General features: G+C 58.7%; 2 protein-coding genes across 3 annotated transcripts in view; both read right to left on the bottom strand.

Moving 5' to 3' along the window:
- Positions 1-11,930, bottom strand: part of NHERF2 (NHERF family PDZ scaffold protein 2) — a 31,268-nt gene extending 19,338 nt beyond the window's left edge. The window contains exons 1-2 of one of the 2 annotated variants that reach the window (XM_014252563.2): positions 11,641-11,930; positions 7,493-7,738 (exon numbers count right to left, since the gene is read on the bottom strand). In XM_014252563.2, the coding sequence (XP_014108038.1) occupies positions 7,493-7,738; positions 11,641-11,850 (456 nt within the window). In that variant the 5' untranslated portion in view covers positions 11,851-11,930. The remainder of the gene's footprint in view (positions 1-7,492; positions 7,739-11,640) is intronic. The other variant, XM_005523091.3, reaches the window with a different exon arrangement.
- An 8,210-nt stretch (positions 11,931-20,140) lies between these two features.
- NPW (neuropeptide W) lies at positions 20,141-21,722 on the bottom strand. The gene is made up of 2 exons (XM_005523213.3): positions 21,330-21,722; positions 20,141-20,176 (listed from the first exon to the last, which is right to left on the bottom strand). Exons 1-2 carry the CDS (start codon positions 21,720-21,722, stop codon positions 20,141-20,143), a joined length of 429 nt encoding a protein of 142 aa, XP_005523270.2.
- Between the last annotated feature and the right edge of the window lie 1,505 nt (positions 21,723-23,227).

Below are 23,227 nucleotides of genomic sequence, written 5' to 3'. Positions count from 1 at the left end.
GGTGGGAGCTCAGCCTGGCAAGGCTGGAGCAGAGGGATTAGCCCTCCCACCACCTTTAGTGCTGCTCACATCTTTAAGGATTAGTCGCTGTAATTCCATGAGAGGGTTTAATCACACAACACCCCTGGGAGCAGCAGGGCTGGGGAGGCAGCGACCCTGCTCCCAGCAGATGGGGATGGAGAGGCCCAGGAATACATTTGGATATCCACTCCTTCCTCCAGCATCCCTGGGACAGCCCAGTGCCAGGCTGGAGACCCTCCCAAGGGAAAGACCCACAGCCAGGCGGTCCCAGTTGGGCAGCCTGGAGAAGAGAAGGCTCACAGAGAGCTCAGAGCCCCTTCCAGGGTCTAAAGAGGCTCCAGGAGAGCTAGAGAGAGACAGGGGACAAGGGATGGACAGACAGGACACAGGGAATGGCTCCCACTGCCAGAGGGCAGGGCTGGATGGGATATTGAGGAGGAATTATTCCCTGGCAGGGTGTGAGGCCCTGGCACAGGGTGCCCAGAGCAGCTGTGGCTGCCCCTGGATCCCTGGCAGTGTCCAAGGCCGGGCTGGACAGGGCTTGGAGCAGCCTGGGACAGTGGAAGGGTGTCCCATGGCAGGCGGTGGATTAACTGACCTGCCCCTTCCAACCCAACCCATTCCAGAATTCTCTGCCCACTGAGCAGCCTCTCACACTTTCACAGCACTACCTGCAGGGAATTGTCTTTCTCCCCTTCCCAGTGCTCATAAAACTACTAAAATTTGGCTTTCACAGGCTCACCACTAACAAACACCTCACACCAGCTTATTGTACCTGGAAACAAACTCCTACAAAGCTTTAGTGGGAAAAGAGAGACACTGAGCCAACAAAATCCAGCTCTGAGTCTGGATGTGGTCTGAACGTGCACAGCAATGGAACCAAAACACATTCAGGAGTCCAGGCAAAATGTAATGAAATTAAATTACAATATGGATCTTGCCAGAAAGAATTATGTCAACAACTTGAGGTTCAATTCCTTATTTATAGAGACCTGTGGATCTGGAGAAAGCCTCTACTGATTACAAGTTTAACTTTTGCTCTCATATCCCAGCCTGGAGTCTCCCACCAGCAGTGCCTGTAAAATCTCCATATCCAGAGACAGAAAGGACTGGGAGACAAAAATCAGCTCAGAACAGACCTTCACTTGCACCCTGAGTTCTTTTAGAGTGCTGAGTACATCATTCCACCTCACAGCCTCAGTCCCTCAGACTGGCAGGAATGAACAGCACAGAAGTGATGCCTCACTGTCAGGGCTGTGAGCACTCAAGGAATGGTGCTTTAAGGGTTAAAATGAGCTGTTTAGAACCTCTCTTGCACTAGTCAGATGGATATGGGAGCCTTGGCTCCCTCCAGCCTGGGAATTCACACTGGAAGGCAGCAGCACTGGCACCTTTGCTCCACATTTCCATTGCTCACAACTCCAGCACCTCCAGCCAGGTGGGAGCAGCTCCATGTGCAGGGGCTGGCAGGAGGAGCTGGGACCTCCCCACAGCCACAGCAGCACCCGAGGCACCAGCAGCTCCAGATCCAACCCCTGGCCATGACTGATCCATCCAGGCTGCCCAGCAGCACTGGGACAGCCCTGGGTAAAGAGCTGGGAACGTTCCCTTCTCCACAACCCACTCAGGTGTCAGGAATAAACAGAGAATCCTAAAAGAAAAACCGAAAAAACAAACAAACAAAAAAACCACCCAAAACCCAATATTGTTTTAAGGTTTCCTCTGCCATGTCAAGCCCACGAGCCCGAGCAGGCTGGAGCAGCTCCAAGGGATGGAGCAGAGGCACAGCAGAGGCTCTGTGCAGCTGCCAGGGCACACGCAGAAGGCCCCAAGGCTGCCAGAAGATTTTTAATTTATTCTAAACCATTTAATAGTTCTGCTATTGAACAGAACCATCGGCAGCTGGCTGGGAGCCCACTAGTGAGCGGGGCTGGGTTTGAAGGAAAGCTGCTGGAGCCCATCGCTGAGAGCCGAGGGGGCTGGGGAGAGCTGCACTTCCAGCAGCTCCCACTGAAGATCAGCTGCCCAATCGTTCTGAGGGAAAGTTTTTGATTACTCGAGGATGCAGAAGGGATCAGCCCCGGCTGGACCACCCGCAGCACCCCCGGGTGTCGGCAGCCCTGCAGGCTCCGGGCTGGCAGCTGGGGGGTCCCGGGGTGACCCCACTGTCCCCCCGCAGGACCGGCAGCCCCTCGGGAGCGTGTGGCTCCGGGAACAAAAGCTCTTGGCAGGGCAGGGCTCCTCCCGATGCTAATCTGCCTCTCGCCTCCCTCCCGCTTTGTGTTTCACTAAAAATACCGCGGCGGAGGAAGTTTGTGCCGCGGGGTGGATGCTCTCCTCCCCGGGAGGGGCTTCCTGCGCTGCCCCGGCACGAAAATAGCCCCCGGCCCCAGCAAGGCCAGCCATGAGCCGGGGGACCCCCACCCTGTCCCCCCACCCTGTCCCCCCAGCCCAGGACACAGCCCCGGTCCATACAAAGGAAGCTCTGGGCACCCGAAGCCCCTTCCCGCAGCCCGGGGAGGATGCGGGATCCCGGCGCTCACCCTGCCGGGATCCTTCACCTTTCTCGTCCGCAACGGGGAGCGTTTCCAGCGGGATTTGGCTCAGATCCCTGCCAGCACCTCCTCCAAGTGTTGTGGCGATGATGCCCAGCACACGCTGCTCAAGCAGAGCTGCACAAACCCCGCTGGCAGCCCCAAACCCGCAGCAGAAAGCGGCAAGAGAAGGGAACGGGGCCGATGCACAAGGGCCGGGCAGCCGGGGCTGTGTGGGGCACGGTGCCGGGGCTGCCCCACTCCCAGCCTGGGGATCCGCAGGGCTTTGGGATGTGGAGCCTCTGCAGCAGCACAAACACCCAAAATCATCGCGGCACCCGTGAGTGGTGTGGATGGGAAGGGACCTCCAGGTTGATCGCGTTCGGACACCTTGCATCACCCCAGGTTGCTCCAAGCACTGACCATCCCGGCCCTGGACACTCCCAGGGATGAGGATTTGCATCTCCACGTGCTCCAGCCTCCATTCCCGAGGTGCGGAGCTGGAGCTGCTCCAGAGCCCACCCCCAGCCCGGTGACACGCGATGCCACAGCCCGGCGACATCAATAATGCAGCGGGGTCAGCAGCGTCCCCACAGCTCCGCCCGACTGCTGCCGTGCTCTGGGATTGAAGCAGCGATCCCAAAAGCGAGGCACCCCCGTGGCACGCCTGCCTGAGCTCCCACAGAACGCACACCCCACGGGGGTGACCGTGGCAAGGGCTTTGGGGGCTGGCAGAGGCTCTGCAGGCACCTTCCCTTCCTCATCCATTCCATGTCCTCATGCAGGAGCAGCCCTCGGGGCAGCTCCATTGTTGGCTTTGCAAAGAGGTTTTTTTTTAACTAGAAATGGGCAGAGCTCCCAGGGTGGCACATCCCTGCTGCCCCCACAAACACGGCTTCCCCTCCGCTCTGCCCTCTCACACCCACAGCATCCCCAAAAACAGCTGCTGTGGGAAGGGCAGGGAATGGCCCCAGGACACAGCCACAGCTTCTGGGGCTCTGTGCCCGAGGGTTTCCCCAAACCCCTCCCTGCACAGCAGGAACCTCACCCAGGCTGTGCCAGGGCTGAGCTTTGCCATCTTTCCCATCGCCCTCTCCCACAGATCTGAGCCCGCCACAGGGAGTGGAAGATGCTGCAGGGAAGTGCTTTAATTCAAACCATCCACTTATTTATTTTTTTTTAAATTGCATAATTGCTGCAGACATTTCTGCTCATGTTTGGTTTTATTACATCTTTGTGGTTATTCTACAAGCCCTAAATTTTGGGCCTCAACTGAGTTGGCAAAGTGCTCCAAAAACATCTGTCCTGAGTTACTCCCCTTGCAGCACCGTGGCAGAAGACATCACAACACAAGGGGTTTATTTGCAACAGAGAAAAGTTCTTACTCCTGACCCAAAGAGAAGGGTAAATATTGACTGCCTCAAGGTCAGCACTGACCCTACACCTGGTCCCAACAGGCGCCCAGCCCTTGTCCTGCAGAGAGCAGCACAGCTGTCCCCAGACACGCAGGAGGCTCAAGGGCTGCCACCACCCCCGTGTCACCCCAGGGACACCATCCTGCTGCCTCCTGTCCCTGCCAGCAGCGATCCTAAGGTGACACATCCCTCCCCAGCACAGGACAATCAACAACCAGCCACTCATTCCCCCCATTTAAATTCCCAGACTCAACAGGTTTGAATCCAGCAGCTCCAAGATGTTGGTTTGTTCTCCAAAGGATAAACTTTGGAGAAGTTTAAGGTTGTAAAGGTCCCTTTGCACACCCATCCCCCACCAAACAGAGCATGAAGGAAGGGAATTGCATCACCCCCAACGCCTCTCTGGCTTTGGTGTTCTTGTTTCTCCTACAAACACACCTGGAGAAGGCAGCAAGTCCCAAGGACAGCTCTTATGGCCATAACGGGGTCCCAGTGCCAGCACATTCCTCCCAGTGCCCAGCAGGAATGGGACAGCAGAGCCACAGCTCCTGCAGAGGTGCTGCCAGCCCTGGCCAGGACACCTGCCCACCACAGACACCTCTGAAACGAGCAGCAGCATCCAGGTGAGGTCCTGGCAGCCCTGAAGCCCTTTACACACCACCAGCCCAGGCGTTTCATTACAGCCACCCACGGCCCAAAGGCACCTCTGCAATTGGAGCAGCTCACACCAGCTCCCAGAGCAGCCCCTGCCACGCTGGGACCCCCCAAACCCCCATCTCTGCACCTGCCAGGAGTGCTGGAGCCCAGCAGGGCAGAGCCAGAGCCCTGGCGACGCAGGAAACAGCTGGGAAAGCCACCAGAACCTCTTGGGGACAGGGGAGCACCTGGGATGGAGGCCACAGACCCTGCCAGGGGACAGAGTGGGACAAACCTCCCCAGCCCAGCAGACACGGGCACAATTCTGTGGGACAGGGCAAGGCAGCCCTGGCTCCCTGTGCCACCACAGCCACACAGGGCACAGGGAGCCACAGTCCCTGGGGCGCTGGGGACAGCAGAGCTGTGACAGCCACAGCTGCTGGCTGCCAGCCCTGCCGACCTGCTCCCCGGGCAGGATTTTAAATACGTGCTGAATTATTCATGGCATCACCGAGGTTCCTGGAGCACGAGGTGCTGGCTACCAGGTCCCTGCCGGGGTGCACGGTGACCTCCCCACCCATGGCAGCTCTGGGGGGGTCACCCCTGCTGGGAAATAAATCTGGGGCAGCACTGGGGGGTGGCAGGGCTGTGCCCACCCTCCCTGCTCCATCACAAGCCACCAGGTTTCTCTCCTCGTTTTGTTTCAGTTGCTCGTCTCTTCAGGCTGCCCTGAACAACCCCGGCCTCAAATCCAGGAAAACTCCAGCTTTTCTATAAACAAACGCTGCTCACAAAAATGCAGCTCCCTGGGAGCAGCCCCGAGCATCGGCCCCAGTTCCCACAGGACTGCAGGGGGGAAGGAGCTGCCCTCTCTCCTTCACTGAACACCTCCAGGAAAGCTCAGAAAAGCCCGAAATCTGGCTGGGGACAAATCTCTGGGTGTATCCCAGCTGTCACAGCCCCACTGCAGCAGCAGCAATCTCCCAAAACCCCCCCACACTCGGGAGCTGCACATTCCAGTGCCTGTGACCTGCTGGATTAGGGTCGAGCTGCCCCATGTCACAGTGCTGGGGGGCTGGGCAGGGCAGAAATCGGGGTCCACCACATCTTATTCACCATGCCCTGGCCTCCTGCTGCTTTGGGAGCCAGCGAGAGGGACACACCACCCAGACCAAGAGCCTGGAGCAGGTTTTAGCACCTTGAATTAAGCAGGATGGCAAGGCACAGGACATCAGGTCCTGCTGCTCCAGCCACCCCTGCCCTCACCCCAGAGTCACACACGGCTCTGGCACAGTGAAGTGAGCTTGGCCAGGACAGCTGGCAGTGCCCAGCTCTCCCCAGAGCTGCTGAGGCAGGAGCAAAGCACCCCAATGTGCTCAGCAGCCCATCCCCATCCCCACGAGGGGGGAATCACCCCTGGAACCAGTTCCCCTTGGCCAGCCCTGTCTCCAGCACTGAACACCCAGGAAAAGCCCCTTGGAGGGGAACTCTCCTCCCCAGTCCCAGCTCTGCTCTCCCTGTCCCACCCTCTCCTTGGAGGAGCCAAAAGCCGGAAAGGACCGTGCAGTTCCTGGCCTGACTTCCCGTCAGCTCCTGCCGCTGGATCCCGACCAGCACACGGAACAGCACCAGAGGAAATGCCCCGTGTGGAAATCCACCCTCTCCTGGGAATGGCTCCTCTCCCACCTGGCTCCAACCCCCCGGGGGAACACGGCCACCATCACCCTCACACAGGTGAGATTCTGACCTCCACAGACCTTCCAGCAGCTTCAAACCGGGCAATAAATACAGGAAAATAAAACACCGCCTCCAAGCCTGCCCCAGCGAAGGAGGATCCTTCTGTGCAAGATTCCAAACAGCTCCAGAGGGAAGGACCAGAGCTGAGCCCCCTTCTCCTGCCTCACACCAGCATCACCCCTTCTCTGCACAGGGGGATTTCTGCACCAGGGGCTCCTGAGGACACAACGCTCTCCCAACTTTCCCGTGGATGGACTCCTGGCAGCCCAGGGGCCACTTCTGGGCCAGCACTCAGCCACCACCCCCATTCCGAGGGGACAGAGAGCGACCTGGCACTGCAGCCCCTGCAGGGCCCCCAGGGACGAGGAGGAGGAGGAGGAGGAGGAGGAGGAGGAGGAGAAGGAGAAGGGATGCCCACAGCAGCTCCATTCTGAAGAAGCTGATGAGCAGCACAGAGCAGCGAGCACAGCAGAGGAGGAACACGGATGGGAGGGGACAGATGGCCGTGGAGCAGGGCCAGAGTGCCTGGCTTGGCCACACACCACCCACACAGCTCCTGCCACGTTCCCACCTGCGGCAGGGGCAGCCCGGAGCCAGCCCCGCTATCAGCCCAGCACAAGCCTGCGCCGTCTCCTCCAGCCCCGGCAGCCATGGAAACTGGACGGTTTCCACCCCAAATTCCTTCCCCTTTGGAAAGGAGTTTACCAATAAAAGGCACTTAGTGCCGAATCACAGTCCAGACCCAGGCTGCTTAAAGAGAGCCAATTTCCTTCCTATTTCAGCAAAAAGCTGCGAACACGTTCGCTCCAGATGTTCCCTCCCTCCTGCAAATAATGGAGGGAGAGCAGCTCATTCATGAGCTCCAGCTTGGCCACAGCCCTGCTCTGGGATCCAGCCTGGGACCTCAGCTGAGGCACCGTGGGGTCACTCAGGACTGAGAACCCCCCCAGCAGCTCAGGAGACCCTCGGGGGCGCCGGAGGGGAGGGAATGCACAGCTGGGGAGGAGAGAGAGATTCCAGAGGGCAGCTTGGGACACCTGGGGTCCCCAAGCTGACAGTCACACACACACACAAGGTTTATCTCTCCTGGGACAAGCCGTGCTCGAAGAGGAAGGAGCCACCAGGAGGTTCCACCCGCTCTGCCCTCACCTTCCTGCTGCCGTGCGAGGAGAAGCTGTGGGAATGCCTCTGGAGGCCGCCCCCGCTCAGATCCAGCTGCGGTTTCCAAACCTCGCCGTTGTCGCTGGGCAGGCCCTTGGCAGAGCCCAGCAGGATCCCGTTGTGCACCATGTCCTCGGTGCAGGTGAGCCTCAGGCTGCACAGGTACTCGTCCGTCTCCTTGTCCACCACCAGCAAGCGCGTCTCCGTCTCCACGGCCTTGATGCGCTGCACGACCTGGGAATGACAGGGACAGCTCAGGGGATGCTCAGGGGTGGCAGGAGCTGCGCCCAGGCAGGGCCATCAGTTCCCCCACGGTTCTGCAGCTCTGCTCTGGGTAAAGGTTTATGCTTCCAGCTACGGGTGATGGGGTAGAAAGGGCAAGAATGCAGCTTTGGGAGATCCCTGGGGATGCAGCCCGGGTCACAGCCACACAGCAGCTCTGCCCACACCATCTGGGATCACCACCTGCTCAGTCAAGAGCTTCCAGAGGCTGGCACTGCCCTCGAGCACCAGCAGCCCTCTGCCTGGCACTGTCCTGTGGAGCCCAGTGTGTCCCACCAAGCAAACACCTTCATTTCCTCAATCCAGCCTGTCCTTCCACAGCCAGGGCAGGGCATGAGCCAGGGGGCACAGGAAGGCTCCAAGCAGCAGTATGGGCAGTCAGGGACTGTCCCCCACCACACCATTGTGCAGGCTGGGGGTAGATTTAGGAAGGGAACAGCCCAATCCCTGCATCCACCCCCAGTGCTGCTGGGGACCAGCAGAGGTAAGGGAAGGCAGTGCTGGGAGCGGGAGATGAGCCCGTCCCTGGCAGGATCCAGCTCCAGGCAGGGCTGAATGGGGACATTGTCCGGCTGTGCCCGGCTCCTTCGCAGGGATCAGGGACTGGCAGAGGCTCCGACAGACGCTGACGGTGGGGAGAGCCAGGAGGAGCTGATCCCACAGCCAGGCAGGGGTAAATCCCACCAGAGTGGGCTGGGATGGAAATGGGGAAAATCCAGAACATCCACAAGGAAACCACCTCCAGACTCGCTGCTGGCAGCCACCAAGGGCACCTCCTTCCAGCACAGGCCTTCATCCTGAGGAGGAGGAGGGGTGGCATTGCTGGCAGCGCTGCTCAGCCACCATCCCCAGCCATGGGGTGGCCCTGAACACCCCTGACGTGCTGGGAACCCCCCCAAAAGCAGCCTGGGGCTCCTTGCAGGGCTCCTGCTCTGATCTAGGTCACAGTGGCCAGACACGCCAAGGTTAGAGCGACAAACGAGCCTAATACGCAATTAACCAGCATTTATTTACTCCCTGCGAGCTCCACTCAAGGTCAACAGAGCCCGTATCTGCAAACAAGAAAAAAAACCAGCCTGCAAGAAATGTACAGGCTGCAGACAGGGCTGAACTAAGCCATCCACTGCAGTGATCCCACCCGTAACCAGCCTGGAGGGTGCTGATCCATCAGGCCCAGAAAATCCATCTGCTCCCCTTCAGATCCGTTTCCATCCGACATCAGACGGTGCTGCTGACACCAGCGGTGCCCGGGCAGGGACACTTCTCCCAGAGGGGCCTGGCAGCAGCAGCCAACGCACGGCAGGAAAGACGCAGCCGGGGAACGCGCTGGCCCTGCGGTGACATCCCCCAGACCCCGCAGTTTGGGTGCCCCAGGCAGCACGGGGGATCACAGGGGTCCCACAGACTGCAGAGGGTCCACAGAAGGGTCCAAAGGCGGCGTGGAGCAGAGCTGGGCTCACCCCATGGCCGAGACCCCCAACAGCCACAGCGAGAGCAGCGATGGAGCAAAGGTCCCACGGGTGCCAGGGCTGAGGCAGGCAGGGATGGAGAGCGGCACAGAGCAGCCCCTCACCGCTCCCCACGAGCAGGATGAGCAGGAGGGGCTGTGAGGAGCCCCCCAAGGCAGCAGGTCTCTCTGGGGACAGAGCAGAGAGGTGGAAGGCAAAGCAGCAGCCCCCGGGCAGGTCCTGCCCAGCACCGTACCCGCTTCCGAGCCATGCTCCCAGCCTCGAGTCCCGCAGGCTTCTGGAGACAGAGCAGCCTCCCCTGAGCATCTGGGACCTCCTCAGCACCCGACCCAGCCCCATGATTTCCGCAGCTCCACCCAAGCAGACTTTCACCCCTGGAGACAGCAGCGCCGGCCCGACACAGCTGGCGGGGCCCTTCCACCCTTGCCAAACAACAGCCCAGGAAGGACTCACGGTGCCACGGGCAGCAGCTCCCGCAGAGGTGCCCGTGCCCTGCTCCATGCTGCCAGCCTCCACGGGCACCCGGAGGCTTTCCCTGCTCTGGGCACAGCAGCTGTGGCTCTGCCCGGTTCCGAAGAACCCAGGACACATTTGAGACGTGAAACGCCCCGAGAACGCGTTCTGCCTTCACTCCTTGGGCAAGGCCAAGAAAAAAAACAGAGAACAAAGACAAAAATGCTGCCAGCTTGGGCTGGAAACACAGTTACACCCAAACAGAGGCCTTGTGTGCAGCGCTCAGACCTGATGCACACAGAGGAGTGTTACTTATTCAAGGCTGGGCAAGGAGCAGCACGAGGAAGGGCCACGGTGAGGCGGCTGCTCAAAGCCATGGTGTGAGCCACCAGGGCAGCGCCCTCGCCACAGCCCATCGCTGCTGGGGAGTTTCTGGGGAAGGAAGAGCTTCTCGTGGTATCGAGGCACGAAGAAGGGTGATCCCAGAGCAGGCAGGGCTGCTCCTGCTCCCACCACTTGCACTGTCACAGATCCCAGTGCCATGGCAGCCGGAGTGAGGCTCCTTGACACCCTGGATGGGACACCCTGTTCCAGTCACCGTGGGGAGCGAGTGCCAGGGCTCCATCCAGCTGCCAGCAGCAAAAAAAAAAAAAAAATAGGAAGAAAGAGAAATTTCCCCCTCCCATTTCACTTGACCTACTGGGAAGCCTCAGCATGTTTCAAAGACATAGCTGGCTCCGCTATCGCCCGTCCCCAGCAGCCCAGCGCCAGCAGGGAGCTCTGGTGGCTTCCAAGGCACCACAGGAACACAGCCCTCCTTCCTGCCCAGCCACATCAAAGATGGGGATCCTCCTTCAAGGGGTTTGAAATCACATTCAGGACAAACATCAACTTTCACACGGCTGGCTCAGAGCATCAAAACAAGCTCAATTAGCCAGGAAACCCCACCAGGCTCACAGAGTGGAGTCCACGGTGCTTTGTTGGAGCCACCTGGAAGGTTCAGCTTCACCTTCAGCATGGCAACATCCACGCCTGGGGGCGAGACCTGGGAACACACAGCCCCCCAAAACTCTGCAGGGTCGAGGCACATCCCAGCTCTGCCCCCATGCAGCGCTGGCGGCGGGGCTGAGCAGATGTTTTAAGTTACTGAAACACTAAATCCTGCACAGCCCCGCGAGGCAAGCTGTGCCCCTGCCAGGCTCCGAGTGTCCAGCAGGACTGGAGCAGCTTGAACCTCACTGCTTGTTTTTGTTGGGGTTTTTTCCTCATTGCTTATTTCTTCCCCCCCGCATTTCTTGGTTGTTGTTTTTTTTTAGACTAAATTGTTTGACAAATGCAAGTTTCAGTTTTACAAGCAGAAAATGCCACAGCCCAAAACAGCTTCTGTTGGGGAGCAGAGAAAACATCACCCTTGGACCTGCCACGGTTCCCCTCCGAGCCCTATCGCTCTCTGGCCAGCCCAACTGCTGAACATCTGCACAGCTTTATCTGGAGATTTTAAGGCATCTTCCTACACTCCGGGCTGCACAAGCAGGCGCAGCTCGCCCAACGCAGCCAAGAAAACCCACAGCAGAGCCGGAAATAAAGCCCGGGTCTCCCCATTCCTTTCCACCACAGATTGCATAACGCGGCAGAGCACTGCCCAGCCCCACACACCTTCGGCTTTCCCACCTTGACACGACCGCAACCTCCTGAGCCCAGCAGCGCGACCCCGCAACGGAGCTGCGGCTCCCGGGACACGCAAAGCCCGGACTCGGCATCTCATGGAGGGAGCAGCCACCCCACCGCCGCACCCTCCGCCGCCGCCGGGGCCGGGGATGCTCCGGCGGGGATATTTTGGGTGAAAGCCCCGCTTTCGGGAGGCTGCAGCCCGGCACGGCGGGGCGCTCAGCGCGGCGGTGTTGTCCCCGCTGTCCCCGCTCCATCCCGCACCTGGTGATGCGTCTCCTGCTCCACGTTGAGCCCGTTCACCTCCACGACGCGGTCCCCGGCGCGCAGCCCCGCAGCCTCGGCGGGAGAGCCGGGCTCCACTTTGCGGATGAACTGGCCGCTCTTGCCCTTCTCGCCGTGCAGGTGGAAGCCGTAGCCGCTCTCCCCCTTGAGCATTCGGCACAGCCGCGGCTTCAGCTGGTCCTTGGCCATGGCCGGCGGCGGAGCGGCGGTGGCGGCGGAGCTGGGCGGGCGCGGGGCCGCTTTTATGGGCGGCCCGGGGCGGGCGCCGAGGGGCGGGTCGGGACCGGGGCCGGGGCCGGGGCTGCGGCCGGCGGTGGGAGCGGGGCAGCGGCGGGACGAGGGGCCGGGGCCGGGGCGATGCGCAGCTCGGCCATGCTGCGGCTGCCCCACGGCACCGGGAGCGCGGCGGGCGGGGACGGCGCCGGGACGGGAGGGGACGGGGCGGAGCTGCAGCGAGGGACGGGGCGGGCGGGGCGAGACCGGCACCGGAACCGACACCGGCACCAGCATCGGTACCGGCATCAGCATCGGCACCGGCATCGGTACCGGCATCAGCATCGGCACCAGCATCGGTACCGGCACCAGAACCGACACCGGCACCAGCATCGGTACCGGCACCAGCATCGGTACCGGCATCAGCATCGGTACCGGCATCGGTACCGGCATCAGCATCGGCACCGACATCAGCACCGGAACCGACACCGGTACCGGCACCAGCGGCCGGTGCCCCAGGGCCAAAAGCCTCCCGCAGCAGCGATCTGGTTGATCCCTGTGGCACAGGGTGCCCTGAGCAGCTGTGGCTCCCCTGGATCCCTGGCAGTGCCCAAGGCCAGGCTGGACAAGGCTTGGAGCAGCCTGGGAGGGTGGAAGGTATCCCATGGCAGGGGTGGACTGGACCTTTAAAGTCCTTTAAGGTCCTTTCCGACCCAAACCGTTCCAGGGTTTGATGACTCCTGGTGGGGAAATGCTCCCACTCCATCCTGGCTGTGACCCTTGGAGAGGCCACCCAGGTTTCCCCTGGACTGAGTTTGTTTAATGAAACACTGAGATCCCCGTCTCTTCACCTTTTTGCATTCCTCATCTTCATTTCCTTGAAATCTTTTGCAAGGAGGACACGACCCAGAGCTGTCACAGTGATGGCACTGGGTGTCACATTCCTTCAACACAGGTTCTCAGGCCTTCCTCTGCAGCTTCTCCTTCCCCAACAGCTTTCCTGCCAGATTTTACAGTGCTGAATCAAACTGCAGCCAGCTGGAGGCTGGAAATAAAAGGCTCCAGAAACGAATATTGATTTACTTTTAATGTATAGTTTGCTTTAAAAACCCTATTTCCACTGCAGCTATGCATAAAGTCACCCTTAAAAACCCTTGAACCAAAAAGATGCTTGGAGGCCGTATCCTGAAAAATCCCAGCATTATTTATCTGTGCCAGCTCCTCCCGCCTCCTTCCCTGCAGGCAGCGCGGCTCTGGGAGCTGCAGAGCAGGGGCTGCGTGGGGGACACTGCGTGGGGGACACTGCGTGGGGGACACTGGGTGCTGTCCCTTGAGGTGTCTGGCACTGTGGGGTGGGAACAGGCTCAGCCCCTGGCTCCAGACCCACTTGGCAGCCAGGAGGTCCCACCAGGAGGATGTGATGTCCCACCAAAGGAGGATGTGATGTCCCACCAAAGGAGGATGTGATGTCCCACCAGGAGGATGTGATGTCCCACCAGGAGGATGTGATGTCCCACCAGGAAGGTGTGATGTCCCACCAGGAGGATGTGATGTCCCAGCAGGAGGATGTGATGTCCCACCAGGAAGGTGTGATGTCCCACCAAAGGAGGATGTGATATCCCACCAGGAAGGTGTGATGTCCCACCAGGAAGGTGTGATGTCCCACCAGGAGGATGTGATGTCCCACCAGGAAGGTGTGATGTCCCACCAGGATGATGTGATGTCCCACCAAAGGATGATGTGATGTCCCACCAGGATGATGTGATGTCCCACCAGGAGGATGTGATGTCCCACCAGGAAGGTGTGATGTCCCACCAGGATGATGTGATGTCCCACCAGGAGGATGTGATGTCCCACCAAAGGAGGATGTGATGTCCCACCAGGAGGATGTGATGTCCCACCAGGAAGGTGTGATATCCCACCAAAGGAGGATTTCGTTCCACCAGTGACCACACTTTGTCTCCTCCGCTCCCTGTGTCACTCCAGCAGTGCCGACCTCAGCACAAAATCCTGGGTGACACAAGAGGAGAGCTGAGAAACTCGGAGTCCTTTTTATTTGCTGTACAACACAACTGCTCCCTTGAGCCTCTTTGTGGAGTCCTGAAGCTTTTTATCGGGCTAGAGGAGTGCAAATAATTGATTTTTCCACTCACTGGCTAAACCAAAAAACTGGAGGGAAGGGGGGAGGAGAAGGAATTGTTTCAAGTTTATTTGAACCAAAAAGTTTTTCTTTTGATTCATCGCAGTAAAAACACGGTGGGAGAAAATCTTTTGGGTGGTCAGAGTGAATATTTTAACCCTTTTGGATATCTATTTTAAAGCCTTGGGAAAGCATGACAATTTAAAAAAAAAATAATTATAAAAAAGAGAGAAAGTATTTCAAAAAAGGGGAAACAGTTGTTTGAAATTTTTTTAAAATGCTCCTTTTAAGCACAAGCATTTTCTCAAGTGTGCCCTGGATTTATTGATTTTTTCAACCTCAGTGTTGAGGCATTCTTTCCCCAAAAAATCATCTATTTATTGTAGAGAATGCAGGGGACTTGGGAGAGCCCTGACTCAGCACTGCATCTTTGCCTGAGCACCTTGGGAGCCTAAAATAAAACATTTATTTTGTGATCCCTCTATTTGAGGGCTGTGGTTGTGCCTCTGTCTCACAGCTCCAGGCTGTCCTGCCTGTCCTGGGACACAGCTTGGTGCATCCCTTGGCACAAACAGGGAAATCCTGCATTTTTTCACTGCTGCTGATGGAGAAGGAGCAGAAAGGAACATAAAAATACATTGTGCAAAGGTGTATCCTCACCAGGTACAAAATCCCTTTGGTTCTTCCCATTCTGCCTTTTCCCATCCTCCCAAGTCTCACTGAAAACAAAATGAGAGAGCACAGAGATGTTCCTGCACCCTGGAATGACAGAGCTTTGGGTAAATCCAGCAGATCCTGCTCAGGCAGAAGTTTTCCATTTAAATTTCTTTGTGTTTTGATTTGGGCAGATATTTAAATGCAGACTGGGTCTGCCTGGAAGCACAGACAGTCCAGGGACCTGTGTGTTCAGTGGCTTGGAAGGGTTTGGAGCTCTTTTTGGTTGACATCTGCTTCCAATTCCCTCCCTGCACTTGGTTGAGCAGCGACAGAGAATTCCACCTGTGTCCTGCTCCATTTGCTTCAGGCCTGGTGCTGTTGCAGCACTAATCCAAAATGCAATTGCTGGGAAGACTTTCCCAGTTACAGAAATCAGAATTACAGAGTCACCCTTCAGGCTCCCTGGCAGCTCCAAGTGGGGACTTTGGGGAGCCCACAAAACCCATCTTCATTCAGAAACTGGGGAATCCTCAGCTGGTCCCCCAAGCCTGCCCGGTCTGGTTTGCTCCTGAGGCAGTGGGAGGGTGAGGAGCTTTTTCAGGAGGAGGATGGTTGATGATGGAGTCCTTGGCTGTGCCAGAGCTTCCAGAGGCACAGGAGGTTCTCCACGTGCCTTTGAGTCTCTTCTGCACACACACACTGCTGAGGTGCCGAGAGCCCTGTGTCTCACTTGTGGCTTTGGGCAAAACTGGTGGCTTCTCTGTGTTCCCCTTCAGCCCATCCTCCTCACTCCCTTCAGCTCATCGTGCTCAGGGCTCACCACTCCCAGCTCCCCTGGTTCCTCCCCAGCCGTGGGGAGCTGCTCTTCCTCCTGCTCAGCCTCCTCCTCCTCCTCGGTTCTGGTGTTTATCCACATCCTGCTCCACACCCAGCTTTCCACCCCGCAGCTGCAGCTCACCAGGCTCCACTTCCCAGGGCAGCACCCAGCACCCTTCTGCTGGGTGTGGAGGGAGCTGTGCCCTGGCTCAGGGATGCTCCTGGAGTTGGGTGATCCCTGCTGGGAGCTGCAGAGCCCACAGTGATCAGCTCTAACTGGGAATAAATGAAGTCTTGGGATTCCCCGCTGGCTCGGATGCTCCGTGCTCATTCCTCCCTTGTTTCACCATCACTCAGCGTGGGGCTGCTGGGCCTGGCTGCTCCCAGGGGATGATTTCAAAGGGGATGATTTATTTGTGCTGCCTGAGGAACCAGGAATGAGAGGAGAGCTCATAAAAAACACAATCTCATTTTCCCTGAGCCTCTGTGTGTGGCACTATTGAGCTGTAAACATTTCCCGTGTTAGATTGATGGGGATAGGAGAACTGATCATTAGGAGGATTAATTACAGGTTTTGTGGGTTGTGAAAGTCCAGAAAGTTCAGCCATGCTGCTGAGAGCTGGGAGATCCGTCTTGCACAAGCTGGCAGCTCCTTTATTATCTGCAGGAGGTGGCAGAGCTGCAGGAGCTGAGCCGGAGGGGCTGGTGCTGCTGGGTGCTGTGCAGGCGTGGAGCTGGCCACGGGCCCAGCCAGGCTGGCCACACCTGAGGCTTCCACGTGGGAACTCCAGGGATCTGCTCCCACAGCCCAGCATGAGCCACCCTGCTCCACACCCAGCATCCTGGTGGGACAGACACCCACTGCTTCTGCCAGGCAGGACAACGCCTTTTCCTGGAAGAGCTGGGACATGTCTGGTGTCTGCAGGAAAGCCCCACGGATAATGCAACTCCAGAGGGACTGGATCCTGAGGAGGCTGGTGCTGGCACAGCTCCTTCCCTGCACTGGTGCTGCTGATGGTGCCACACCGGCATGTCACCGTGCCTGCCACAGCAAGGACATGGATGTCAGAGCAGCACTGGCTCTGGAGCCCTCTGTCCCTGCAGGCACTCATCCTAGGCAGCATCCACATCCAGGGTAAACAGTCCTGGAAGCATCCATCCCCACAGGTACCACCTGCTCCTGGTGGCACAGGTCCCTCTGCTCCTGGTGACACAGGTCCCTCTGCTCCTGGTGGCACAGGTCCCTCTGCTCCTGGTGACACAGGTCCCTCTGCTCCTGATGGCACAGGTCCCTCTGCTCCTGGTGGCACAAGTCCCTCTGTTCCCAGTGACACACATCCCTCTGCTCGTGGTGGCATGTGCCCATGGCAGCTGAGCTGTCCTAAAGCAGAGCAGATGCTCTCCAAATACTGCCCTGTGTACACCCAATGTGGGGTGGCATCTGCAGGCTGGCAGGACCTGGGCACACCCGAGGGGCCTGCAGGAGGCTCCTGATGCAGCATTTCCCCTTGGGCTCCCCAGGAACAGCCCTGGGCTGCTGCAGCTCGGCTGGGGACAGCTGTGTCCGCGTCTCTAAGCCACAGTCATTTGTCAGTGCTCGGGACACCCTGGAGACAGAGGTCCCATCACCTCCTGATCCCTGCAGCTCCTTCCCTTGGCTCCAGTCCCCATCAGTTCAGTGGGAACGAGGGACAGGAGGGGATGGGAGGGATGGGATCCCTGGCAGAGCCAGAATCAGCACCAGGTCCTGCAGCCCAGGGCTCCCCACAGGGACATTTGGGGCCATGGCAGGGACAGCCAGCTCCGTGCAAGGGATTTCCATCCACAGCCAGAGATGTGCTCAGTGCTGGCCTGCATCCCTGAGGAACAGCTCCTGAGCAGAGCTGACGATGGAGGAAATTCCTTGGGGAGTTTTCTTCCTCCTGGTACCCGCGGGGGCCATTGTGTGTGCCCGGGCCAGCCCGGTGTGAGCTCACAGCAGCTCCCCCGGGCCGGTTCCTGTCCCGGCCTCTGCCCTTCCCAAAGCCCCCCCCGGCTGCTGCTGCTCCCCTGGGAGAGGCCAGGGAGCAGGGAAGGAAAGGGAGCTGCCCCGGCTCGGGGTGGGACGCCTTCCTGCCTGCCACAGTCCCTGCGATTCACCCGCCTCTGGGCCTGGAACGAATCCGCTGGCACCGCGGGCCGGGCCACGGCGGCACCGGCCCTGAGAGCCCTGAGGGCAACCTCGGCCTTCGGCAGCTCCTCCGGGCACCGCAGCACGCCAGGGCAGCCTTGGGGATGATCCGAGCTGCAGAGCCCGGGTGTGCCCCCTCCCTGGGCTGCCCAAATCCCCCCACGGGGCAGTGGGACAGCAGAGAGCCGCAGTGTCCCTCCCTTCCAGGACCTGTGGCCGTGGCTGTGCGGGCAGAGGGGCGGCCCCGGGGACATTTCCCCTCTCTGCAAGGGATGGGGACGTGGTGGTAGAGATCACCCCCGTGGTGACCGCTGTGACCACGACAGGGCATGGGAAAGGCACTGGCTGCTCTCCTGGCACCTCCTGTCCGCCACCCCACAGCCTCCAGGACACGGTGGGAGGGAAGGGATGATTTGTCCCTCTGGCACCTGCGAGTTTCTGAGCCCCTCACCAATCCCAAAGTGCTGCTGAGAATTGACCTCCTCGGCTGCAGCTTTCCCTGCAAAGCTCTGGGGGATCAGGAAGCACCAGGACACCGAACGGGGTCAGGAATTGATGTGCTGCTGCAGCTCTGGGCCTGGCCATGCTCTTCTCTCGCTTTTGTCCCCTCACTTTGCTCCCAGCTGCAAATCCCAAGTGTTGGCATTCCCCCCGAGCATCCCTGTGGCTGCATTTCATTTTGGAGCATTCCCAGGGCCTGCACGGGGACTCCCTCTGGTCCAAGATGTGGGATCCCCCTGGTCCGGGCACGCAGCCCCTCGGAGTGAGGGGATGTGATGGGGAAAACCAAGGGGAATGTGGGATCTCCCTCAGGATCAGCCTTCAGAAGGGATCAGATTAACATCCATTAGGGATGGCTGGGCCCTGCCCTGAGGTGGGAGGGTAATTAAATGCCTTTTTAAGCTTCCTTCCTTTTTATTTGGCTCATTGACCCCCAGGGAAGGCCCAGATGTCTCCAGAGAAACAACACAGAGGAAATTATTTTAAAGCCCCGGTGGGGAATCAGCTCGTGCTCTACAGTAAAAATGATTGTCCAAGGTGAGGAGTGAAGGCTTTGGGGTTCACTGAATGTCTCACTGGGTTCACTCCAGCAACTGGCACGTTCAAGTGTTTGCTTCCAGCAGACAAGGGGCTCTCACCATCCTTCACCCCCCTGTGCACCCTGTTCAAAGCAGAGCTTTACATGTTCTACCTCATGTTATCCCTTCTTTTCCTGGAGAAATTGGCCTCATGGCCACTCCAGGGGCTGCTGCCTCCTGCCAAGGATGGATTCAAGTGCAGCAATTGTGTCTCATCGGGCCCATCCAAGCCCTGTGCCACCGAAGGGCAGGAATTGGAAAATCATGGAAGGAGAGAGGGAGAGGGAGGAGAAACTGGTGGGGAAACAACTGGGAGAGAACTATCCTTCATGGATTACAGCCCCTGAAATCCTCCTGAGAGCCAGTGAGGGCTGACAGCAGCCCCTGGGGTGAGGGGAGTGTGGCAGGGAGAGTTTGGCCTGGCCTGGCTCCCCTGCCAATTCCCATGAGGGGCTTTTCCTTCCAGACCCCAACCAAAGACAGCACAAACCTTGGCAGGAGCAAGGGGTTCATCTAAAAGGAGTGGAAATGTTTCTTTTTGTCAAATTTCCTGCAAAATCTGCTGGCAGGTTAAAGCTCAGCAGCTCAGATTCAGCTCCCCAAACTTCAGTTTTCTCTAAATTCCAGATCCCACCCAACTCCCCTTCCCCACATGCTCCTGCCCAGCCCTGAGGCTTCTTCCTGTTTTAATGGGGATTGACATTTATTTCCATCAGTGGGAATATACAGAAATAAAATCCTGAGCAAGCAAAACATCAGCAGAGCAGTGAGGGCTCGCAGAGCTTTTGTACAGCCCAGTTGAGGAAATATCCTGAAATTTTTGTCATCTCAGTTGGCACTTGGCCTGGCAGTGATTCCCCAAGAGGCGGTAAAAGAAATTTACTATAAAACTGCAGAAAAAATTGTGTCAAGGAGTTAAATCATGTCAGAAAAATCTGGGAGTGACCCAGCTGCTGATGTGTCTGCCCTGTGCAGAGCCAGACCAGGTTTTGCTCTCAAAAAAACCCCACCAAGACCCTACAACAGCACCAGGAAGCCAAAGTTTCCTTTGATCACATCTCATTTAATGAGGGCAGGTTCCGAGGAAGCGAACAGTACATGTTTCTATCAGATTGCAAACAAGCCGGTACAGAAATGTAAAAAAAATAAACAAAAATAAATATCTCCCCTGTTTCTTTCTCCCCGAGTTCATAGCGCAAGGCTGACCTGGAAACAAGATGAATTTACCACTGCGGCTGCGCAGCGGCCGTGAGAAATCGGATTTTTTGGGATGTCATTGTCTGTGTGGTTTCAAGAGAGGTCAGAGTAACCCGGAGATCCGCCCTGGAGACCCTTCCCTGCCAGCCAGGTGAGCAGATCCCACCTGGGGCTCCTCTGGCACAGGAAGCATCTCCACCACGTCTGTCAGCGGGTCAGAGCCAGGTCCTCAAGCGGGAAGAGCTGGAAGGAGAAGAGGGAATGGATTATTTTGGAGTATCCAGCTCCAGCACCGCCTCCCTCCCCACGTGGGACCCCGTTTCCTCTCAGTGCAGTGTTTAAAGCACAGCTCCATTCACAATTTTCATTAAATCTCCTCCTCCACAGGCTCAGATCTGACCTGCAGATTCCCTTTCTGCCACCATGCATGCAGATAAACCCCACACAGATAAACCCCACACAGATAAACCCCACACAGAGACAATTCCAGGTTTGGACCTGCCCACAGGGCTCCCAGTGGGAATTTGGTTGGGAAATCAGAGGGAGGCACGAGTGTACCCAGGTCAGAGCCTGCAGTACCCGGGACAGCACAGATTTACCCAGGGCTGGGCTGAACTGTCTGGGCTTTACCAAAATTATTCTAATCCCAGGTTTCCTCCCAAAAATGAAGTGGGGGAGGAATACAGCTACATGTTTCAGGGGCTGATCCAGCAGCTAAAAGCCTCGGTGGATTTCAGCTGGATGTTGGCTCCAGCTTTACATAAGAGGAAAGAAATGTGAAGCCTGGAGCCAGCCCCGAGGCAGTCCCACTCAGCCTGGCTGAGCCCCGAGGGGCAGGAGAAGGGTCCTGAGGTGGGGAGGGCCATGCTGGGAGCATCACCTGCCCCATGGATACCCCATGGACACCCCTCCAGCACGGGCAGCTCAGTCCCACAGGGTGCTGGTTTGTGATGCATCAAATGGGGATCACAGAAATCCTACAGTCCTGGAGTGGTTCGGGTTGGAAGGGGCCTTAAAGATCCTCCAGTTCTGCCCTGTGCCATGGCAGGACAACTTCCACTAGACCAGGCTGCTCCAAGCCCCGTCCAACCTGACCTCGGACACTTCATCCAGATCTTTTCCTGCCCTAAAGGCAAAGTGCAGCCCCTACAAAGATGCACTTACCTGGTGATGCCCCTCCAAACTTCCCTGAACCCAAATTTCCTGATGAAACCCCTGCAAGAGCCCGCACTCCCCATGACCCAGTGAGCCCCCGGCACCCCTGGGGCCGCAGCGTGACCGCAGGACTGCACTTGCCGTGCGTGGATCGCACTCCTCGAGCATCCCGGAGCACCGCGGATCCCCCCGGATCCCCCCGGATCCCCCCGGTCCCCTCTCCCGTCGGGCCGCGCGTTACCTGGGGCTGGCGGGGGCCGGGCGGGGGCCGTGCGGGGGCCGGCCGGGGGCCGCCCCAGCCCCTCCGGAGCAGGCGCTGCAGGAGGCGGCCGGGGCCGGGCGGCGGCGGGGCCGGGGCGGCGGCCGGGGGGCTCTGCCCGGCGGGGCGGCCCGGGGACGGGGGGCTGTCCCCGGCGGGGGTCCCGGGGTGCCGGGGGGGCTCGGCCGGCAGCTCCCGCCGCCAGAGGTAGGGAGAGCGGCGGACCCCCATCAGCAGCCCCGAGGCGCGACCCACCGTGTGGAACCGGGGGCTGGCGACGTGCTTGTACCAGGCGCCCGCCGGGGCGGCCGGCAGCATCAGCCCCAGCAGCACCAGGGCCCCCCAGGCTCCCCCCGACAGCTGTCCCCTCGCCATGGTGCGGGGCAGGGTGCGGGCAGGGCTGTGCCCGGCCCCGGGCACCCCAGCGACGGCTGCCCCGCGCCCGCGCCCCGCCGGTTTATAGCGCCGGCGGGGGGGGGCCCGCGGCTCCGCCCCGGCAGCCCCCGGCCGCCCTCCCCCCGGGGTGCCGGCACCCTCCCTCCCCATGGCCCCCAGCATCATCCTCTGAGCATCCCTGAGCGTCTCCCTGCAGCCCGCAGCATCCCGCGCATTCGTGAGCATCCCCCTCGCTGCCTTTAGCATCCTTCTCGTGGCCCCGAGCATCCTCCGAGCATCCCCCTGAAACCAAGAGCAACCCGAGCACCCGTGAGCATCCTCCTTGAAGCCTTCAGCATCTTCCCCATGGCCTCGAGCATCCTCTGGGCATTCCCCTGCAGCCTGGAGCATCCCAAGCATCCGTCAGCATCCTCGGTGCTCCCTGCGGTGAAGCGCTCAGGACCATTTGCAGTGGGTTTGTCAGGCTGCTTCCCCTCCTCTTCTGCCTCTTAGTTCTTCTTAAATATGATATCACCATCAATTCTGCCTTTGCAGTCAGCTGATTTCCCCCTCCCCAGATTCCCTAGTGAAACCAAGCAGGTCAAGCTTATGCTCATCAGAGAGCAATTCCTGTTCCTCCTGTTTATTAGGGAAGTTCATGGCTTTGTATGCTGAACCAGGACTAAATCATCTCTGTGTTTTTCTTCAGGCCACACAGTGACTTGATTAATTTTAATCTCAGCATTTTAGAATTATGGAATGGTTTGGTTTGGAAAGGACCTTAAAGCCCATCCCATTCCACCTCCTGCCCTGGGCAACGACACCTTCCACTATCCCAGGCTGCTCCAAGCCCCATCCAACCAGGCCTTGGACACCTCCAGGGATGGGGCAGCCACAGCTTCTCTGGGCAGAGGTTGGAATTTCTCCTTTTGGATTTTATTTTAACATGGTCCAAAGGAATCCCATCAAGCTGCTTCACATCACCAGGATCCCCCAGTCCTTCACCATCCAGCCCCATCTTCTCCCACCCAACAGCACAAGTTCCCAGAGGAAACTTTCCCTATCAGCCCGGCCTGCAGTTGTTGGTGTTCTGTGCCCCTCCACTCTGGGGGATGTTTTTCCAGGCTCACACTGGGGACAGAGCCATGCTGGGGACCCCTTGGAGTGTGGGATCTCAGCCAAGCAACGTCCTCCTCCTGCAGGAACCAGCCCCTTGGCCCAGCAGGGATCAGAGCATGTGGGGCTGGGCAATGTCATTGTGGAGCCTCTCAATTTTCCTCTTCTGAGAAGGCTGGGAGTAAACGCAAATCCCAGTCGGCAACAGGGGGATCCAGCCTTTCCTGAGAGGATGCTGGAAGTTACATCTGTGCAGAGCACAACTCCTTCCTGTAATGAAGCAGAGCAGAGCACGGCTCGGGTTCTTGGAAGTGCCCAGGTTTACAGTAAGGATGCAGCGGGCTCCCGTCTCACTCTGAGCCAATCCCTGCTGGATGGGCTATTTCTGT

The sequence above is a fragment of the Pseudopodoces humilis genome, chromosome 18 (assembly GCF_049639895.1).
Source record: "Pseudopodoces humilis isolate 2021_Gansu_Grassland_sample_001 chromosome 18, ASM4963989v1, whole genome shotgun sequence".
NCBI lineage: Eukaryota > Metazoa > Chordata > Aves > Passeriformes > Paridae > Pseudopodoces > Pseudopodoces humilis.
Note: the sequence above shows the minus strand (reverse complement) of the source record. Positions and strands in the feature narration are given on the sequence as shown.